At 35.5% G+C, this 20435-nt stretch overlaps 1 protein-coding gene across 1 annotated transcript; it reads left to right on the top strand.

Moving 5' to 3' along the window:
- Window positions 1–7994: 7994 nt before the first annotated feature.
- On the top strand, window positions 7995–20224 carry LOC119997276 (tRNA nucleotidyltransferase cca2-like). The gene is made up of 15 exons (XM_038844176.1): window positions 7995–8443; window positions 9173–9303; window positions 11300–11417; window positions 12545–12597; window positions 12927–12976; window positions 13087–13185; window positions 14342–14451; window positions 14633–14760; window positions 15863–15929; window positions 16118–16201; window positions 16495–16557; window positions 16665–16809; window positions 17645–17812; window positions 19425–19522; window positions 19796–20224. Exons 1-15 carry the CDS (start codon window positions 8120–8122, stop codon window positions 19898–19900), a joined length of 1743 nt encoding a protein of 580 aa, XP_038700104.1. The 5' UTR covers window positions 7995–8119; the 3' UTR covers window positions 19901–20224.
- Window positions 20225–20435: the final 211 nt, after the last annotated feature.

Below are 20435 nucleotides of genomic sequence, written 5' to 3'. Positions count from 1 at the left end.
ATTTTAAAAAAATTTACTTAAAATTGATCGATAATCGGTAGAAAAAATCGAAATAACTAGTAATAATCAACCGATTTGTGGGTTAAATTCATATTTTAGAATATCAAAAAAATTACTGTAATCAACCGTTTATACCCCTAGAAGAAGCTTTGGTTGAGATGGTGAAGCTGAAAAAGACCATGGTAACTCCCTACATATGCAAAAGGTCGCAATTTCAACTCCTACGCCTAACAATTTCAGCGTTATTTCCTGCACTGGTTTCGGCTTGATCTTCCGTATCACCAGCATGGAGCGGCTGGGTTTGCAGCCTAAGTTTAGAGCTGGCCCAACTGTTCGATGGTCATGTTGAACTGGAGAATTCTCGGTAACCAAAAAAATTGACTTTTGAAAACACATAGATACATATAAAAGTCAAATCAAAAACAGAATGAAATGAAGAACAAAGGTGAAAATAAAATAGAACTAAACATGTAATAGTTATACAATGGAAGTCATGATCACTAAGACCAAGTGGCATTAATTGAAAAATGTACAAATTTCACCAAAAAAATTCATCATTTTTTCAATCAATATATTTTTTTCACAAAGCAAAGTAAGAAAAAGAAAAGCTTGAGAAAAATGAAAAAGAAGTAACCCAAACACCTCTCTTAGATATCTTCATGAAATAATAAAGATCTTTTATGAAATCTGAATTCTAATTGGATAAGTGATTTACCAAAATTTCAAAGGCTATATATATAATACTACCTCAAACATTTTGGTAAATCACTAACCAACCAGAATTCATCTGCAGAAACTTACTTTACACCAATTATTTGTATGTAGAAACAAACCCTAATCGAATCAATGATTTACCAGACAATTGAATTGATCAGAGTCATAGCTCTCTCTCTCTACAATTATGTTCTCTGGTAAATCATTGACCGACTAGAGTTTCTCTCTAGTAATGATCAGACAAGATAATTTTTTATTGATGAAGTTTCACACTATAGACATGAATTTATATAGGATTTCATATAAGTTTCCTGATATTGATTTCATTTTATTTCCTAAATTCTAACAAATACTAAAAGAATTATAATATATCTAATCCATCTATTTATGGAAATCAAATAAACGTCATTATCATATGAGATCTCAAATTTCAAATATATGTGGAAAAAAAATAATATTCCTTAATATATCTATTTATGGAAATCAAGTAAATCCTATTGATACATATTAATCTAGACATACATACAAAATATGAATTTGCTTGTTATGTAAGGTTTTAGGGATATACACTATCCCAATCTACAATCCAATTATTTATAAAAATCAAATGAATCTTATTAATATACAAGATTCTATAAATCTTATGACATTAAATCACTAATGTATTGTGATAAATGCATGTATATATGTCATTCAAATGAATGCCATTAATACATAGATTTTAGAGAATTAATCAAAAATAAGAAATTTTTATATTCCTATTTGTATTGTCGCTCAAAAGTACTTACGATACTGAAATGAATATCATTGATATACGAAATTCTATAGATGGCTCTAAGGTTTTACATCATTTCATAACACTACAACAGTAATTACTTTTAACGGTAAATTTTGCGGTGACTTGATTTGTTGTCACAAAATGATTTAGTAAAGTGGCGACAATGTATGTCACTACATAATGTTTAAATCTATGCCGTGATAAAATTTTGTTGCCGTAAATGTGAGACATGTTACGTTGAAAATACAATTGTCGCCACTATTGCCTCGAAAAAACAACCGCGGAATGAAAAAGGGCTGCGGAAAAAATAATAAATTGAGGAAAAAAAAAAGAAAAATTCGAAATTAGTCTAAGAGGAATCGTTTTCTTCCCCCAAAATCGAAGTTAGACTAAGAGTGGGAGACGACCCCATGAAGTGCTAATCAACATGAAGTGTCATCGCCGTGAAGGATTCTAGGGTTTAGGCTTTCGATTGTTCGGTTCGTCCTAGTTTATCTGGTTATACCTAACTACTCCACTTCTGGTATGCGCTACACCATATCTTATTTTGACGTAGCACCACTTTAAAGAATGACTCTTTTGCGGCACTACTGAAGGGTAAAATATTTAGCGACAACTATACTGTCGTCGCTAAAGGCTAAAATCTTTAACGGCAAACAAAGTATCGCCGCAAAATGTGAAACATTTTAGAGCAACCAAAATTGTCGCCGCTAAATCATTTTGCGTTGCAACCTTTTGTGGCAACCAACAACAACATACTTTCGTTGCCACAGAAGGATATTGTGGCGACATTTGGTATATTTTACGGTGAGAAATGTCATTGTAAGATAGTATAGTTCTTGTAGTAAATTTATATGAAAAATCTTAACAAGTGAATGAATGTCTATTCATTATGTGGGGGTTCTTTGAATCAATGTGCTCATGTTCTTGCAAACAAGTCCTCAGTGGATCTTTCTCTCAATGGATTAGCATCCTCCTTTGTTGTGAGGGTGCTTGGATTTGGATAATTAAGAGCATCGAATTGTTAGTGTATATGTTTATGTTTCTACCATTACTCTCATATGAGCATGTGTTTGTTGGGGGTCATATGCATGGGATCACTTGTCTCTTTTCTATTTTCAGAAGTATTGCTTTCTAATGGAAATTTTGGGTGTGTATACCCTTTCAAAAAACAATTCAATGAATGTCATTAATATATATTTATGATTTTAAAAATCTCAAATATTTCGTTTATTCTGTGTCTTTTTTTTTGAAACAAATGTTGTATACATATATTTATAGAGAAATTCTCCTATAAGCACTGAAAGTACGAAGGATCAATGACGATGTACGAACCCTAGAGGAGATAAGTTTGTTGGGTGAAAGGGAAGAGTAACTATTAGTCTATCGCGATGTAGATGATGGTACAGTAAGGAAATACCTCAAAATTAAAAGAGGGTAATATGGCCAGTTAAGTACTAAAGTGAGAATGTATTGGGAATGAAAAGTGAAATTGTGTCAAAATTGTTCATTCGACCACAATTCTAAAATTGTTGTAATATTATTCAAGAATTGCACAAAAATTGTACCCATAAAATGGTTGTTTAGTGCACCAATAGGATACATGCTACTAAAAAGTGTGCACCAAACGAAGCATATATATTATAATGTCTTGGGTTTCTCTTCAAATATACTATAAATACAAAGTGAAAGAAATAAATAATAATAATAAAAAAAAAAACAGAGAGAGATTTATTTAGAAAATATTAATAATACCACCAATAGAGAGATAAAACAAATCTCACTCAATTATTGCTTTTGTTGGGGTATAGATGTGTTTGTTGTGATTTTTGTTGGATCATGGATCAAATGGATGCTACAACAATGCCACTTGGGTGGCCTATTTTTGTTGGGTCAAGCATGGGGCATGGACTTTGGTTGACCCCTTTGTTGACTTGTTTTATTGACATTTGGCCCTACTTAGAGAAAAACAAAAAGGAAAAAACAAAATCAAACATAAAAAATAAAAACTAAGCAAGCATAAATTCACCATTGTGTGCATATATAGTAGCAAATTTAACACTAAGCTTAGCATTTTTTTTAAAAAATATACTTAATTATATATTTAGCACTAGGCTACATAAAATTCTTACACCAGGCCCATCTAATTATTACACTAGGCTCATCTAATCTTATATCTAAATGAATTATTACTCATGATGCCATGGTGACATTTTGAATTCATGAGACTAGAAAAAATAATTATGTTTCTATTTAATTCTATATTTTTTATTCAATATATAGAACGATGTTAACAGTTTTAGGGTGGATTTTGTGATTTTTACCTTGAAAAACTTCCTCTATTTTAAGTAGAAGAAGACAAATAAGGATTAAAATTCTCCATTTATGGTGGAGGCAAGGATGACATTTTCCTTGTCTCTTTCTAATGTAGCACAGGTTGGTTGGGATTTTAACTCTCTTTTTGTTTCCATGGCGACTACAGAACGTACGTACTTTCAGTTATGAAACATGTTAAAACAAATTTCGTAACAAATGGATTATTTTATCTTGGTACAAGTTTTGAAATGAACCTTGAACTTTAGTGAATGAATCACTTTATCCCCTGAACTTTATTTAGAATCATTTTAGCCCCTTAACCTCCAAAACTGTAGTCCGTAAGCCCCGCACAAAATTTCCATTTATTTAAGTAGATGTGGCAGTTTTATTTGCAAAGGACATGTAAAAAAATAAAGAGGGTAATTTGATAAGTTATAACAATTTACAAGGGCTTGAATTAACGAGTTTCGTAACTACAGAAGGTAAATTGACCCCAAAAAATAACTACAATTTCTCACATGTCATATAACTAATGAAAAAATATGCCACATCAGTTAAAATAGACGGAAATTTGACGAAAGGGCTAACAAACTCAGTCTTGGAAGTTGAAGGACTAAATTGATCCTAAATTAAGTTTAGGGGGTACATTGATCCATTCACGAATGTTCAGGGCCCATTTCAAAACTTCTCCCTTTTATCTCATATATGGTCTTTAGTTTTCATCAACTTTAGTATGTAGTTAGTTAACATTTTGGGTTACGAATTACAATGCTTGGAGTCCTATCATTTTGGAGATTTGAAGGTTGTTATAATTTTTTACGAACTGGTCGGTAGGGCATGTTCGCCGTGAGGTCAATACTGCAGCTCATTTATTGGCTAAGAACTCTTTTCAAGAGTATGGTCTTAGAGTGTGGGTAGAAGAAGCTCCTTGCTTAGTCATGAATGCTATTCTGGAAGATAAGCGGTGTCGACTACAAAATCAAAGTGAACAAAGTCTGCAGATGTGAGCTTAAGTTTGATATTTAATGTCCTATTTTTATCTCTTGTTGTTTATGAGTTTTTCCATTTGTTATTCCACCAATTTGGTGGCCTGAGTGTCTGCTATGGCCTCCAATTCTGTTTCCCTTCAATTGGGTTTTGAAATATATTATTGGTCACTGACCTTTTCAAAAAAAAAAACATTTTGGGTTACTTTATGAGATCAAAAATCAATATGAATGTTTATTGATATGTATCATTTGAATGAGTTGTATTGTTGTAAAATGCCCTATAAAATTTTCCGAAGGTGCTGCCCCTAAATTCCTGCCAAAGTTTACCATGTCACCAAAACACAAAACCAAAAAATCTAATGGCCCTTAAACTATATTGAATTCAATTTTAGATGGTAAAAAAACCCATAATTTTGGCCTGGACTTAGCCTTCATTCTCCATGTACTGATAAACAATTGCAATAATGCATTTTTGTTTGGGCATGGATGTCTTTTTGTGATTTTTGTTTGGCCATAGATCAAATGACATCTACAATGATGCTACTTTGGTGGGCTATTTTTGTTGGGCGAAGCATGAGAGCATGGATTTTGGTTGGTCCTCATGTTGGCTTGCTTCCTTCTTTGGCATGGATTTTGTTTTTGTAAAGCAATTGCAATGGTGTTATTGTTATTGGGCCAATAGAGTTATGGGGAAGTGTGTTTTGGTGATATGATATACGAAGATATATGAAAATCACACAATTGTATATTATAACTTGCTTGGATCGTCAAGAGTAAGATAAAATTTTCTTAAAAAATGGGCTCATACATGACATAAATTCATAAACCAAGCAAGCATATGAGCCAACTAAAGTCCATGCTCACTTGCTTGGTCCAACAAAATAAAGCCACTAAAGCAACCACACTGGTTGCCCATTGTTGGGGACAATGAAAGGCATTGGGAATTGTGAATGTGTGATGTGGCAAGAGAATGGAATTGAGCAATCTACAATGGTTTTCATTTGATGGCTTCATTTATGCCAACATTTAGAGCCAAAATAATTGTTATGCAATTTCTTCTTACATTTTGGACTACCCGACAATGCAAGCACACCTCATCTATATGCGTCTAAAAATATTGCCAACTATTATCAATACATGTGTATCACAAAATTTGTGATATGTTACAATCGTTAACACAAAATTCTAATGTAGGTAATATTATGTTTGAAAATAACTACCTCTTAGGTGCAACATTGGAGGTAGAAGCTCGCTTTCCACGACCTCAAGAACTACGTGAAGGACTCACATGATCAATCGTATCCACTTGACGTAGTTATGAAATTATACAGATTTCACGACAATTAAAAATTTGGACTAGTAACAAAATCATTCTCACATGCACTTAAAAATGAAAATATTTACCTTCAAGTTGAGCTTCTAGATCTTGAACAAGTTGTTTAAGTTGTTCATACTCCTCGACCTTATTAGAGTTCATGGGAGTAGAGTTATTGAATGCTCTAAGTTTTCTTTGGGTATTGATAAGCGGTTGCGGTGAGCTGGTGATGTTTGCCCTGTTTTTATAAATCTTTGAAGTATTGCTTATATGTTTTGAAGGATAGTGATCTTGCATATTGTTCCTGAAAAAAAAAAAGACATGACATGTTATATGTAAATGTTCATGTAATTGAACAGGTTATGGAGTCAAATGTTGTAGGAAATCCAAGTCTTAGAGTAATTGCATAATAAGCATAAAGATAACATAAATATTAATGGTGTGACCTAAACCAAAAAATGGACATTTAGCATCTCAAACAAATGGAAACTAAGCATGTTGTTACTCTTACTCATTAACTATTCTGTTTTATACTAGACTTTGAATTAAGTTCATAAGTGAGAATTTGATTCTAATGCATTGATCACGATATGTTTGAATTCCCCAATTAAAGGACAAGGCAGAGAATATATGCGATATTTTCATTGAAACACATCTATTATGATCATTTAGTAGCATCAAAAGGTATCTAAAACATCTATGCAATGTTCATCTTCTCATCACAATCACCTTTCCAACTAATAGAACAATTCAAGAAAGAACTAATAAAAATGGAAATCAGACAAAATCTACTATTATGAGTACATGTTAACATATAAACAAATTAACGGATGCCCAATCGTCATTCACAGTCAATGAGCAACAAAAACATCAATTCTTGAAAAATAGTCAAGAAGATCCTAAGTTTTCACCTTCAATAATCAAATAGCACATCTTCCAATAATTACACATTATCTATCAATTCAATCTACAAACAATTCCAGTACATACCATGAATAATTTGAAGAATAATTTATCTCCATGGCCCAAGAAAAAACACATTCATGCCACAACAAAAAGCAACCATTGTAGTTAAGCAATTGCAATGATGCCATTGCGTTTGGGCCATTAGATTTTTTTTCTTGGAGTAGTGTTTTGGTGACATAACAAGGAATGAATATCTTTGGCACACAATGGTGCATTTTTGTTTGTTTTTGGATGTCTTTGGTATAATGGTGTAAATTTGTTCTCTTTATTTTTTGTGTAATAGAGGTGGGATCCATAAATAGGGCTAACATATGAGCCAACCAAAGTCACCTCCTCTCTCCATGCCACAACAAAAAAAGACCATTAAAATGTCATTGTTGTATCAATCCATTTCTCCATGCCCCATCAAATATTACTTTTTGTGCATCTATGCCCCTTAGGGTCGGCATCGGGCAGGCCCGAGCTCGATTTTGAGAATCGAGCTTCAGGCCGGGCTTGACCCTCAAAATAAGGCCCCAGCCCCAAGGCTCGGGCCTTTGGGTCAGGTCGGGCCAGACTTTTGACTATATATATATATATATATATATATATATATATATATATTTAAAAAAAAAATGTATTATATATATGCATGTGTATATATATATACAGGAATTCTCCTATGTGGACCAAATAGAAGAATTTCTGTATATATATATATGTATGTAATATATATATATATATATAATATATATATAATGTATGTTGCTTAGTCGAACTTGGGCGGGGCTTCAAACTCAAGCCAACCCAAAATTGGCCTAATGTGTCAGGTTTCGAGCCGGGTCCAAAAATGGAGCCTAGGCCCGCCCAGACCCGATATAATTTCAGACTGAGTCGAGCTTTGGCCGACAAACCCGAGCCAGGCCTAAGCCCAAGCCCGCGGATCAAATGGTGACCCTTACATGCCTCCTTAAAATACAAACCATTGCAATTGATAAGACCCAATGATCTATCACCCAGTCCATTAGCGCAACTCCGGGTATTTAGGGAGAGACATCAGGCATGTTACCACTTCTGAACCAAGCTATCGAGCTCCAAGTACAACCCCTTCGGCTGCTCTTCCGTTCTGCAGCTCCACATAGTCGCATAACTGTTAAGTTTCGAAACGCTTGGTCTCCACTTACCAGGGCCAAACCCTTAAGTTTCAGGTGTTGGAGTTACAGAGTAATGGCAACATCTCCAGGAGGACCAGGACAATTCCAAGTCAAGGAGAAAATTGATTTGACTGATACTGAGAAGCAGATTTTTGATCGCCTCCTCGGTACTCTTCGTCACTTTGATCTCCAAACTGAGCTTCGTGTCGCTGGTGGCTGGGTTCGAGACAAGGTAAGAGCCTCTGTGTATATTCCTACAACGTGTGTATGTATATGAATAGAGTTAGGGGTGAAATTTTGCTAGTGGAGATGGTGTGGCATCCACAGATGGTTCATACGAGGACTTCTTTTAGGAGGAGAAGTGGTGTATTGATATTTGGCTTTGCGGACAATGTGTCAAGGCTTGAATTTTTTTTTTCCTGTTTTGCTTTATTTTTAAGCATTCGGTCTTGCTAGACCTTTGCAGGTTCTCTAGTTTTAGTTCTGCTAGCAAAGTAGGGTGTGGAATAGAAGGTATATTAGCGGCATGTTAAGTTACAGAGAGTTGTGGAAAATTGAGGTGAATTCTCTTTGTTTTGGTGTCACTTTAAAAAGAAATGAGATGATATGCCAGGAAAGAATCTTTTCTTATTGTGTTATAGAGTGGAAAGCCAAAGGGATACGTAAGTTAGGAAAACTACAAGAATAGAGAGATAATTGAAAAGATGGACTCAAGCTTAAGGTGTCGACAATGGCGTTATGGGTGACAAATTCTTCTAGCAATACTCTCTAGAACTCTTTGAATCATGGGAACTGAAAATTGCTCTTTTGGATGTGTTGCTGTTGCATTACATACTACCATACCTACTGTCAAGCCGATTGAGGAATGACATTTATGCCTGCATTATTTTCTTTGTGTTTTGTGTTTGATTAGTTGTTATAGGTCAGATGACCCTTAATGAATTTTTCGTTTTGCTTACAGCTTCTTGGGAAAGAATGTTATGACATTGATATTGCTCTTGACAATATGCTGGGTAGTGAATTTGTTGATAAGGTTAAGGAGTATTTGTCATCAGTTGGAGAAGAGGCACAGGGACTTGCAGTTATTCCGTGGTATGTACTTTATTTGCTCTTTGTTTTTGGTCATGCATGAGCTTCTTCATCATCATCATCAAAGCCTTTATCCCAAAAAGTTTTGGGTCGGCTACACAAGTTTATGAGAACATCAATGGGAATCCACCACATGTATCCATTTTCTTTATTCATTTCTGTCATGGATCATACATTAATCCACTTCTATTAACTTCATATCATTTCTGATTACTTCAAGCCATGTGTTTTTTGGTCTTCCTTGTTGCCTCCTACTCTCTCCTATTCAAATTATCTCGTTCCTCCTCACCGCCGCACCGTTATCTCTACGTTGAACAAGTCCATAACATCTTAAACGATTTTCTCGTAACTTATCTTCAATATGTGCTACTCCTACCTTAGATCTAATAATCTCATTTATTATTAAATCTTTCCTAGTGTGACCACACATCTAACGAAGCATTTCACATTTTTTGCTTCATGCCTTTTTTGGATATGTTGACTCTTCATAACCCAACATTCGGAATCATACATCATTGCGGGTCATATAGTTACCTATAGAATTTTCCCAATCTCAAGGGAATCCTTTGGTCGATAAAACCCCAAAGCACTCTTTCAGTTACTCCACCCGTTTTTAATCCTATTATTGGTCCAAGATATTTAAAAGCCTTACTTTTTGTTACTTTTCTCCTATCTAAATCAATTGCTTGTTCGTTCTCTTGTTTACTCTTACTAAACTTACATTTCATATATTCTGTTTAAGTTGTACTTAGTTTAAATCTTTTAGACTCTAATGCTTGCTTCCATATTTCGAGTTTTCAGTTAACTCCCGATATCATTGTATCTACTAGAACTATATCATCCGCAAGCAACATTCATCAAGGTGTCTCACCCTAGATGTGTCGTGTGAGTTCAACCATCACTATAATAAATAGGAACGGGCTTAGTACCGACTCCTGGTGCAATCCTATTGTAATGGGAAACTCCCCTGTAACTCCTCCAATCCTCCAATAGTCCTAACACTAGCTATGGCTCTTTCATACATATCGTTAATCATAGTAAAATTTTTTATATCCTTATTTTATGCATAATATAGGCTATCTTCTCATTTAGACTCATGTTCATATGTTTGGAAAAGTTTTCCGCTGGCTGCCGACCTACCGCAACCCTCCTCCTTTATCCGAGCTTAGGGCCGGTTACAGGCGCAGGCAGAGTTATGCATGAGCTTTATCTGAAAATCTAATTAGAAAATTGAATAAATGTAACTTTTCAATCTTAATAAATTCTGACCCATAAATTATGGGTGAACTTTCTTTATATAGGTGTATAATGTATTTTGCATGCTGTAGTTTCATCTTTTCTTTACTATTTCTTGGACTCGGTTCAGAGACTTTATGTCCGGTCCCCTTTTTCATGTAAAGCACTAAAGTTCTTGATGTGCTGGGAAAATAATATTTTGACTTTGAGAGAGAGACAATTAGGCATGACTATTATAATGTTTGCTGGTAAACTTTAAGTATTCCTCCTCCCCCCTTCCCCAACCGAACCCTTAAAAGTAATTATAATGATATTTCTGCTGGAAATGGTGATTTTCCAGTCTCTAAAGCTATAGCTGACGCTACGGGTGTCTTTTCTGCTGGTGCTTACTGTTGAGCTAATATTTAGATTTGCATTTACGTTTGTCTTTCCAATCCTCTGGCTATTAAGCTCAGGGGTCTTATGTGTGTGTGTCTTTGTTTTTGAAAATCCTCTTTGCCTTCTATAACTTGAATCACGATGATATTGCTTTGTGTATCAGGGTTTCTCCTCGTTTTCATAATTTTGCTTAGTTCAGAAAAATCAAAATCTGTAGAAAAGCATGTGCTATCTTATGTGAATGCTACTTTTCTTTTGGATGATCGTTCATATAGTTGTTATTGTTTGGTTGCAACTGTACATTTGTGTGCAGTCCATTATACTACTTTTTCTTCTGAATTTCTGTGTGCTATCAAAATGATTATTCCGATTTTAACTTTTGCAGCAACCCTGACCAATCCAAGCACTTGGAAACTGCTAGGATTCGCCTTTGTAGTTTATGGATTGATTTTGTAAACTTGAGGTGCGAAGACTATACTGAGGACAGCCGGATTCCTACTATGGTATGAGAATATTTTTGCAGTTAATTTTTAGTTTCTTGTACTTCAGTAATATGCCTTGTGCCCAGATGTGATATAGTCTTAAGTTGTTCTTGACATTATTATGATTATGTAAATTTTGAGTACATGAGATTTTGGATTACTTGGTCAGGGCTGCACTAGGAGTTACCAATTATAGATGGATTGATGCCTTGATGGTAATGTATTATCAGATATTACAGTTATTGTTTATCATAGATTCTTTGTATAAGGGAAAATCTTCTTGGTGACCTACGTGTGATAAAATTTGTTTTACTGATCAAAAGAATATTTTGTGATCCAGTGGAGTGTAGTTTATTGAGTCAATTTTTATTCTCCTCTGGAGCCGCTCATTCAGTGGAGTGTAGTTTATTGAGTCAATTTTTATTCTCCTCTAGAGCCACTCAATGAGTTTCTTTTGAACCTTAAAGCTGCTTCAGTGTGATGTGGACCTGTCTGGGTAAACTTTAAGCATGTTGCTTCCCACCACCCCCCCCCCCCCCCCCCCCCACACACACACAGGGGTTTGCAGATGATTTTCTCGAATTTCCTTCATTAGATGGATGAGCAACAATAATGATTATTTTTCAAGGAAATAAAAGCAAGAAAACATTTTATGGTCAAGTGTAGCATTTGAATAATAAACTATGCCTGTTAATGCAGATGAAACAGCTCTTTCAGGTGTCATTTCCTTGGGAACATTTAGCAACAGGCTTTTGTATTGTCACTTTGCTTTGACGGAAATGCAACAGAAGTTTATTAATTATGTCAAGTTCGGAAGCCAGCTTACTGATTTTCTTTAAACACTAGGGAGCACTTGGGTGAATTATTTTTGTGACAAAATATTCATCTTTTATTATCTATGGTCCGGTTTTAGCATGACTGTTGAGACACTAGATTATTATGGAAAATGATAGTATTGTCATTGTGATGTACTTCCCTAGTATGAATATTTATAATGCAGGGAGAACTCTATTTCTGTTGTTCATTCTTTCAACATTTCTTCCCATCTACCTCATTGCTCTAAATGGTCGGAGGTTGAAATTTTGATGGATGCTGAATATATTTTGATATTTTGTTTTAACATCTGAGTTACTCATGTCTTATCACAGAAATTTGGTACTGCAGAAGAGGATGCATATAGAAGGGATTTGACCATTAACAGGTATGGATCAAATCATGTGAATAATTGTTGTTGAGTGTCATCTGCATTCATAGGGTGTGGATTTCAGTTTTGGCACATCGAATTGTAAGGGCTAAATTGAAGCAATGCTCCAGTGAATGATGTAAGGAATGATTAGATGTTAGCAATTTGCTTATTATTTCGTAGTGAGTCCAAGTCGTTTACATTTTCTCAATCATGTCAACTTCATATCTTCTTTTTTACTTATGAATAGCTTCCTTGTAATTTTGTATCTCTTGCATGCCATTTATGATGTTTTCACAGTATTGCTCTCAACTGGATTCTTACTATTTATTTCTTGCGTTTGCCAGCTTGTTCTACAACATCAACACTGGCTTAGTTGAAGATCTTACTGGAAGAGGTTAGTACAGGTTTCCATCCCCTACCATATTCTTTTTCAGAATCTTTACATTTATTTCTATAAATATGTTGTTTTCAATCAATTCTTGCCTTCTCTGTCTTTCATTACAGGTGTTGCTGATCTGAGATCTGGAAAAATAGTGACTCCTTTACCTCCCAAAGCTACATTTTTAGATGATCCACTTCGAGTTCTTCGTGCTATTCGTTTTGGTATGGAGTTTTTTTTTTTCCTTCAATTCTTCTATATTACATAAGGAAAGGTTTTACCGTTTTATTTATAGAGAAATTTTGAAATTAAACATGTCCTGGAATTTTATGAATTAGACTTAGTCAGTTCAACAAAGCTTGATGTCTAAACTGTTATATATACATCTTTTAGCCTTTTCCACCAATTCAGCTCGCTTTGGATCCTTCTCGCATATTTCCAATGCCTTTTTGTTTTAAAGCAGATTACTGGTATCTTGTGTAATAGAGCGCCTGTGTTTTCTCATTTCTGCCAGTCATAATACGGTCATCTCGGACAATTTCCATCATGCACAAAGCACATTGATTGGATTGATAACATTTACTGTTGATAAAAGCTGTTATGTTACTGGCAAATACTTAAAGAGGACAATTTTCCTTATCAACTGACCCATCTTCTTTTGGGGGTACTATCCTCATGAATTTGCCTTTGTAAACCTTACTGACTTTAGGGGAGTATCTTAATCCATATTTGTATGTCTTGCTCTTGAAACGTCAAGTTCCCAAAGGGTTTTCTGCAGTTTTATGAGCGAATTCGTTTGCAAGCTTTTCATTTATGACGGAGACACTCCATGACTTGTTTAAAAAACCCGATTCAGTCCAATAAACCTTGTTAACTCATTAAAACATGTTGAAGGCTTATAGAGGAAGCTAAAATTAACATTTGATATTGGACTCACATTTTATTGGCTCTTATAAGGCCTATGACGAAGGGCGTGAACCAGTCTTGTATAAATACAACCAATTGGTTTTGGTGAGGGTTGAGTTGAATAGTCCGTTGTAATTTTTGTGGCCATTTCCCTATAATAATGCAAATTTGGATACTCATTGTGAAAAGTAACATCCAATGAAATTTCTGCTGATTAGTAATTACTGAAATGTCAGTGTACCAAATCTTTATGACTCGGCAGATAGTTCTAGTTGATGCATCCTTCGACATTGATTGAATCCCTGACAAATTTGCCGTGGCACCTTTTGTGTAGCCTTACACAATAGCCGAATCTTCATGTTCTTTAATTTACTGTCCATTCCCTTTTGTCTACATAACATCTAATGTCTATGTTTTCTCAATTTTTTTGTGTATTTATTCACAATTTTTTATGGCTTATACGGGGTCATTTAGGTTCGAGATTTCGATTCTCGCTAGATGAAGAACTCACGGAAGCTGCTGCCTGTGATGATGTGAAAAAGGCTCTTGGAGTTAAAATTAGCAGAGAACGCATTGGTTCTGAAGTAAGGCTTTTAGTCTTGCATGCTCAAATATGGGCTATTCTTAACATTCATTGATGGAGGAATTACCAATCTCTTGTTCATGGGGTTGGGAGGGGGGGAGGGGGGTGCATTTCCCATGCTTGAATTGTATGAATTTCTCATTTGTTTAGAAGTTTTTCCTTATGATTTGTAATTTATGCAGATTGATCTTATGATGTCTGGTCCTGATCCAGTTCAAGCAATGACTTACATATCTGATTTAACATTATTTTGGGTAGTGTTCAGTCTTCCTCCTGAGCAGGATACTTCACTCTCAGAAGAATGCGACAGGTATATTTAATATTGTCAAGGGTGCATAGATAAATCCTTTTTCCCTGTTTGCACTGTAACTGGATTTCTTCACGGATTCCAACTAACTTCTTGTCTCTCTTTGGTTCTTGCATGGCTAACAATTTACTCTTTAGTTTCTGTATGTTCTAGCTTATATTTCCATTATAGCTTTTTGATTTTGGTCATTATTTTGCTCTATGGACATCGCTTGTGTACCTACCTTCTGCTGGGATAGTGCTTATTTTGGGGCCTTTTTGTTTAATTTATTTACCTATGGAAAAGGAACAGAAAAATAAATACCTCAATTGTAGTAAGAGTTATAATCTCATCTCCAGTTTTGCATTGAGAGATCAAAAAGGGAAAGAAAACGATTCAGATTTTTTCTTTGTTGATATTAATGTGGCAAGTGAGTAAATATGTTCACAGTATCTACTGATATCCATCAAATCTTTGGTTATTGGTTAATATCAGCGTATAGTTGTTGAGAACTAAATCTGGGCTTCCAACCCTGTCAAACGTCTATTAGTTCAGCATATAGTTGTTGAGAACTAATTTCTATACTTCTAGCCGTCACATGTTCATCAATTGTTTTCAGATTCTTACACTCACAAGTCACATCCATTAAGATTGTTTCCTCTTTCAAAACCAGCTTTGTGAGCTTCTTTATGGTAAAAGTAATTGGCATTTAATTCATGAGACACAAGTGTAGAAATTGCTTGTGCACCAGGCAAGGAATGTTCCATTTAGCTGCATCTTTACTTTAGCATCTCTTTGAGTTTACTAGAACCTTTAATTTGATCTCTCTCTCTCTCTCTCACGCATACTTTTTTCCTGCTATTTCTCATGAGAGACCGTTGTCACATTTTGACAAAATTGAAGAATTGGTTTTACTTGGTTTCTTTTCCAGCATTTCAATATTGGTCTGCTGCATGCATCCTACTTCGCCAAGACTTATGATTCCCTGTTCATAATTTTTACAGACTTAATGATAGATTTAGCTCATAGATTATATTTGGTGTGTTATACAAATTCCAAATTCTGGAATGATGTGGAAGGAGAAGTTCTGCCTTATGCTCATAAGCTACCGCTTGAATATTTTCAGGCTTTGTGTTTCTTACTTGGATGCCGTGTGGAACCTCATTCAAGCAATTGGACCTGCTACCTTCAGTGTAAGTGACAATGGTATGAATAACAAAGGACAGTTTCTTAGTCATTTCTTGACCTTATTTTGTCGACTGTTAGTCTGTTAGATAGTAAGTGCTGTTTAAATTCATCAATTTTCTTAAGGAGTGTTTTTCTTTTTTCATTATTTTTTTGTTGGGATTTGACAATGGGTTTCTCTTACATGTGAATTCAGGATGAACAGAGAAGGCTCTCATTGTATGCTGCGCTTTTGCTCCCATTTAGAAAAGCCACTTATAAGGATAATAAAGCTAAAAAGGTACCAATATTACCTTTTGTTTTACTAATTTTTATGTGTGCTCGTCTTCTTTTGTGAGGAGCCATTTAGAATTTCTTTTACAGTAGAGTAATTGGTAGGAAATGTAAAACAAAATGGGGAAGCATATGAATTTTTCTTTATTTCCACATTAAGTATGGAGATGTACATTTCTATACCCTTTTTTCTAAAAGAAATTTCAGTTTTCTAATAAATTTTATTAATCCAAAGAGTAGCTATACGTGCGAGATTAGCATCATAATTGTCATACTTTAATTGGTGTTCCTGCTCCGCAGATTCCTGTTATCAACCACATCTTCAGAGTGTCTCTTAAGCGGAAAGCCAGTGATGCTGAAACTGTAAGTGAATTTTTCCTGACTAACATTTAATGCATGCTAGGTTCTTGCATGAAATCAATTCGTAACTTATATATTTACTGTGAATCACAAATTTCAAATTTTTGTAGGTTATCAACATAAACAATACATTAGAAAAATTCTTGTCCTTGATACCTTGTTTTACATCAGATGACAACATCAAACTTGCTGAAGTTGATAGGGAAATTGATTTTGTCGATGTCCCTGTTAATTCAAAACTACGTATATTGACAGGTAAGAAATTCTTACTGGTCTATATTAGGATATAATTTTTTTAACAGCAGTTGTGAACCTTCACTATAGCAGATCCAAATTTTGGATTAAAATTTTGACAAATTAACATCACTAGCCTGTCCAACGTTTTTACAATGTTATCTTCGTCTCTGCGTAAACGAATCTGGGACTTCAAGTCAGCTAAACAGTATTGCATAGTCTCTAATAAAATGTCAAGTATTGGCAAATTGAGACTGTTACATAATCTTTGGAAAGGAGGTCCAAAATGTTTTTGTGATCTGATGGGATGTGTAAAACAGTTTCTCTCAACCAGTAATAGAGACATTTAGTGATAGTGGATTGCTGCACTTTGCATTGCAGCCTGAGGTGTGTTCTTTAGAATTTCCCACGTTGGATAAACCTAAGGCTCCTCCATCATTTTGAGATATGTGACTGCAAGTTATTGACGCTATGCGTGTAAAGTATGCTCATCCTGTCATTCTTTGATGGTATTTTTCCAATTCGTCGATCGAATTTCTAATGAAATTCTCAAGTCTCAAGCACTGTGAACATTCTTTTATGCACTGTTAGCACTCTCTTTTTGATTAAAAAAAAAGTGTAAATACTCTCTTGGATCTGTTATTGTTGCAGACTTGCAATGTTAGTAAGGCTTCTAAACGAGATTATTAATCACTGATTAAGCCCTTTATAATTTTTATTTAAATGGCTTTTATACTGATAATTTTGTGCGGTCAATCATCTTATTTTCACTGACAAACGTGTTCTATTAGTTATTTTGTTAGTTCTTCAATTGCATAGCTTTCTTTTGGCTAATATCTCAATGTCACTATTTTAGGATTTCTGCTGAGAGAAATCAAAGATTTTTGGCGGGCTTCCTTGTTGATGTCTACATTGTTGTATCCTGCCGACATTGACTATACTCGAGGTTTCTTAAACATGCAATTTGAAATTAACAAGAGAAAGGATCTATTTAAGGCGGTTGAGAATGCCGTTGTCAACCTAGGTACGTAGAGTGAATGCTTTATTTCTCTGTTTTATAGAGTTTTCTTAGTTACTGTTCTACTTACTGAATCCATCTCAAAATAGTTTGCCAAATTCATGGAACTGGTATTTTTTTAATGGAAAGTGATGCCACAATGTGCTGTTATTGTCTTATTTTTAACAAAGTTGGCTCCCCAAATCTGGGTGGTTTGTTTTAAGTTGGCAACCAATGTAGAATTTATTGTATTAAAAAAAAAGCGTAGAATTTTTTTAAATCCCATCAGCCCAAACTATGAAGTAAGATGAGCTGTGCAACATTCCCTCTAGAAATGGTCCTGCATTGGCTTGGGCGGTGAAGAACGGATAAGGGCTACTGATAGAGTCTCACATCACTTAGATGTGAAGCAGAAGTGCTAGTTATAAGGGTGGGCTTAGCACTTCTAAATCAGAGTACCAGGTTTTCTTGTGGGCTTGGGCTAACATGGGTTGTGCTCATGCTGGGCCTGCGAGAAGCCTTGATGGGCCTGGACACTCCGGCGTCCATGAGACATTGGCTTGGGAAAGGTAAAGACATGAGAGCCTAGTGGGCCCAAGCGTGTGAATTGTTCTGGTTGAGGGTACTAAGTCAATTGGTATCGGAGCAGTTCGATCTAAAGTGTGTGTGGGCCTATCAGCGCCAATTGGTCTCAGCCTCATAGAAAGGGCTACCTGTGAATCTGGGTAGGGTAGGGTGATCCTATAAAGCCTGTGGAGACCTGGTGCCACAGTGTGCAGTCACCTTGGGCGTCGACTTCAAATCCATGGGGGTATGATAGAGTCCCACATTGCTTAGATTTGAAGTAGAAGTGCTAGTTATAAGGTTGGGTTTAACACTTCTAAATCAGAACACCAAGTTTTCTTGTGGGCTTGGGGTCACATACATGGGTTGTGTTCATGCTGAGGCTGCAAGGAGGTTTGGTGGGCTTGGACTCTCCAGCATCCAGGAGACATTGGCTTGGGAGAGGTAAAAACATGAGGGCCCAATGGGCCCAAGCTTGCGAATTGTTCTGGTTGGGGGTATTATGTGGTCTCTATCAACTACCTATAATTTTGTTAGGGCACTTGCAATAGTAAATAATTGTTGGGCCAACAAAGATGTTGTCTTTTGTTGATCTGGCTGTATTGAAAAATGTGTTTTACTGATATGGTTGTATTGAGAGACGTGTTTTGTTGATCTGGTTGTATTGGGATTGTGTGTTTTGGTGTAGTTTTGTTGGGGACAACATGGAGGCATGGAATGTTGTTGGCCTCCATGTTGGGTGGAAGGGATAATGTATAGAAATTTGTGTTTTACTGATGTGGCTGTATTGGGAGACGTGGTTGGCTTGATTTTTTATGTAATAGAGGTGGGACCGAATCAATATTTTTGTTGGCCCAGCAAATAGGGCATCATTGCAGTTGCCCTTAATACCAGAAAATGCCATTGGGATTGGAGATGCATTCATTACTCATAGAATTAGGAAGTTGGGTGGGGGAAAATATTTGATTGAAGGATACCATAGAGGTGAAATGGTAGATTAATTTGTTCTATGGCCCTCTTGGTTATTCCTTTTTCATGTCACTTGTAATTATTTTTCTTTTTCTTGGGAATGCAGGTCTCGAGAAGGTTTGGGAAGTAAAACCATTGATCAACGGGAAGGATATTATGAGTGTTTTGCAACTTAAATCTGGAGGACCCCTTGTTAGTGAATGGGTGAGTCTTCTTCTTTACTGTACAACAATATTACTTTATGGTCTCAAACACAATATTGCTTTATGGCATCAAACACAATTTCCTTTTAGAATAATGCTTGAGACTCCCATTTTATCCCCAATCAATGTGAAGTATTAGATGTTAAATGGGTCCTACATGTGTGTATAATCCATGGTATTTCACATGCCACTTAGATAAAATGGGGATTATATTTTGAGGATCTTTAACATTACTCGTTGCTTTATATCCTCGAACTCTCTTCTTCATTGGCAGCAACGAAAATTGCTTGCTTGGCAGCTTGCACATCCCTCTGGAACTGCAGAAGAATGCCTTGAATGGATGAAGGAAAACCATTTAAAGGGTGCGAACATGATGTAACCTGTCGGTCCTCGCAGCCTACTTATACCTGAGGTCTCATCAGAGATTTATCGTTATCGGCGTTCTAGTCTTTCGCATGCTATTGAGGCCTTGATATTAAATTATCAGCATAAAGCTATGTATTAGATGAATGTAAGGTCTGCGTACATCATGTTCGTCTTCGTCCTCACTCATTGAGGAAGTCTTGTACATGGGAGTTGTTTACTATTTTTTATAGTAGGATAACAACTTCTTACGTAGAGTTTAGCTAATCTTATGCAAATCTTGTACCAATGCTATGGCTTTTTTAATAGATTCACTTGGTTCGTAAGAAGTTTGTAATAACTGAACTTCTGTGTAACCTCCTAAGCATCATCATGAAATCAATTAATCATCATCGGTTTATCTGGTGATGAGTCGTAGCAGTTCTTGATATTTGCACACCACCACAAGCTTTTATCCATACAGGCTCCTGAAGAGTGATATTCATAAAATGAGACTACTAATGATGGTCTCATGTTAATGGTCTATGATGAAGACCAAGTTTCTTGTATAT

Source organism: Tripterygium wilfordii, chromosome 4 (genome assembly GCF_013401445.1).
Source record: "Tripterygium wilfordii isolate XIE 37 chromosome 4, ASM1340144v1, whole genome shotgun sequence".
Taxonomy (NCBI): domain Eukaryota; kingdom Viridiplantae; phylum Streptophyta; class Magnoliopsida; order Celastrales; family Celastraceae; genus Tripterygium; species Tripterygium wilfordii.
This window is presented reverse-complemented; position numbering and strand designations above follow the sequence as displayed.

Excerpts from the sequence above, each read along its gene's own strand:
- LOC119997276 (XM_038844176.1), top strand. The coding sequence starts at position 8,120 with ATGTTACCACTTCTGAACCAAGCTATCGAGCTCCAAGTACAACCCCTT. Across the intron at positions 13,186-14,341 it reads TCTTCGTGCTATTCGTTTTG|GTTCGAGATTTCGATTCTCG; the intron begins GTATGGAGTTTT and ends GGGGTCATTTAG. Across the intron at positions 17,813-19,424 it reads GAATGCCGTTGTCAACCTAG|GTCTCGAGAAGGTTTGGGAA; the intron begins GTACGTAGAGTG and ends TTGGGAATGCAG.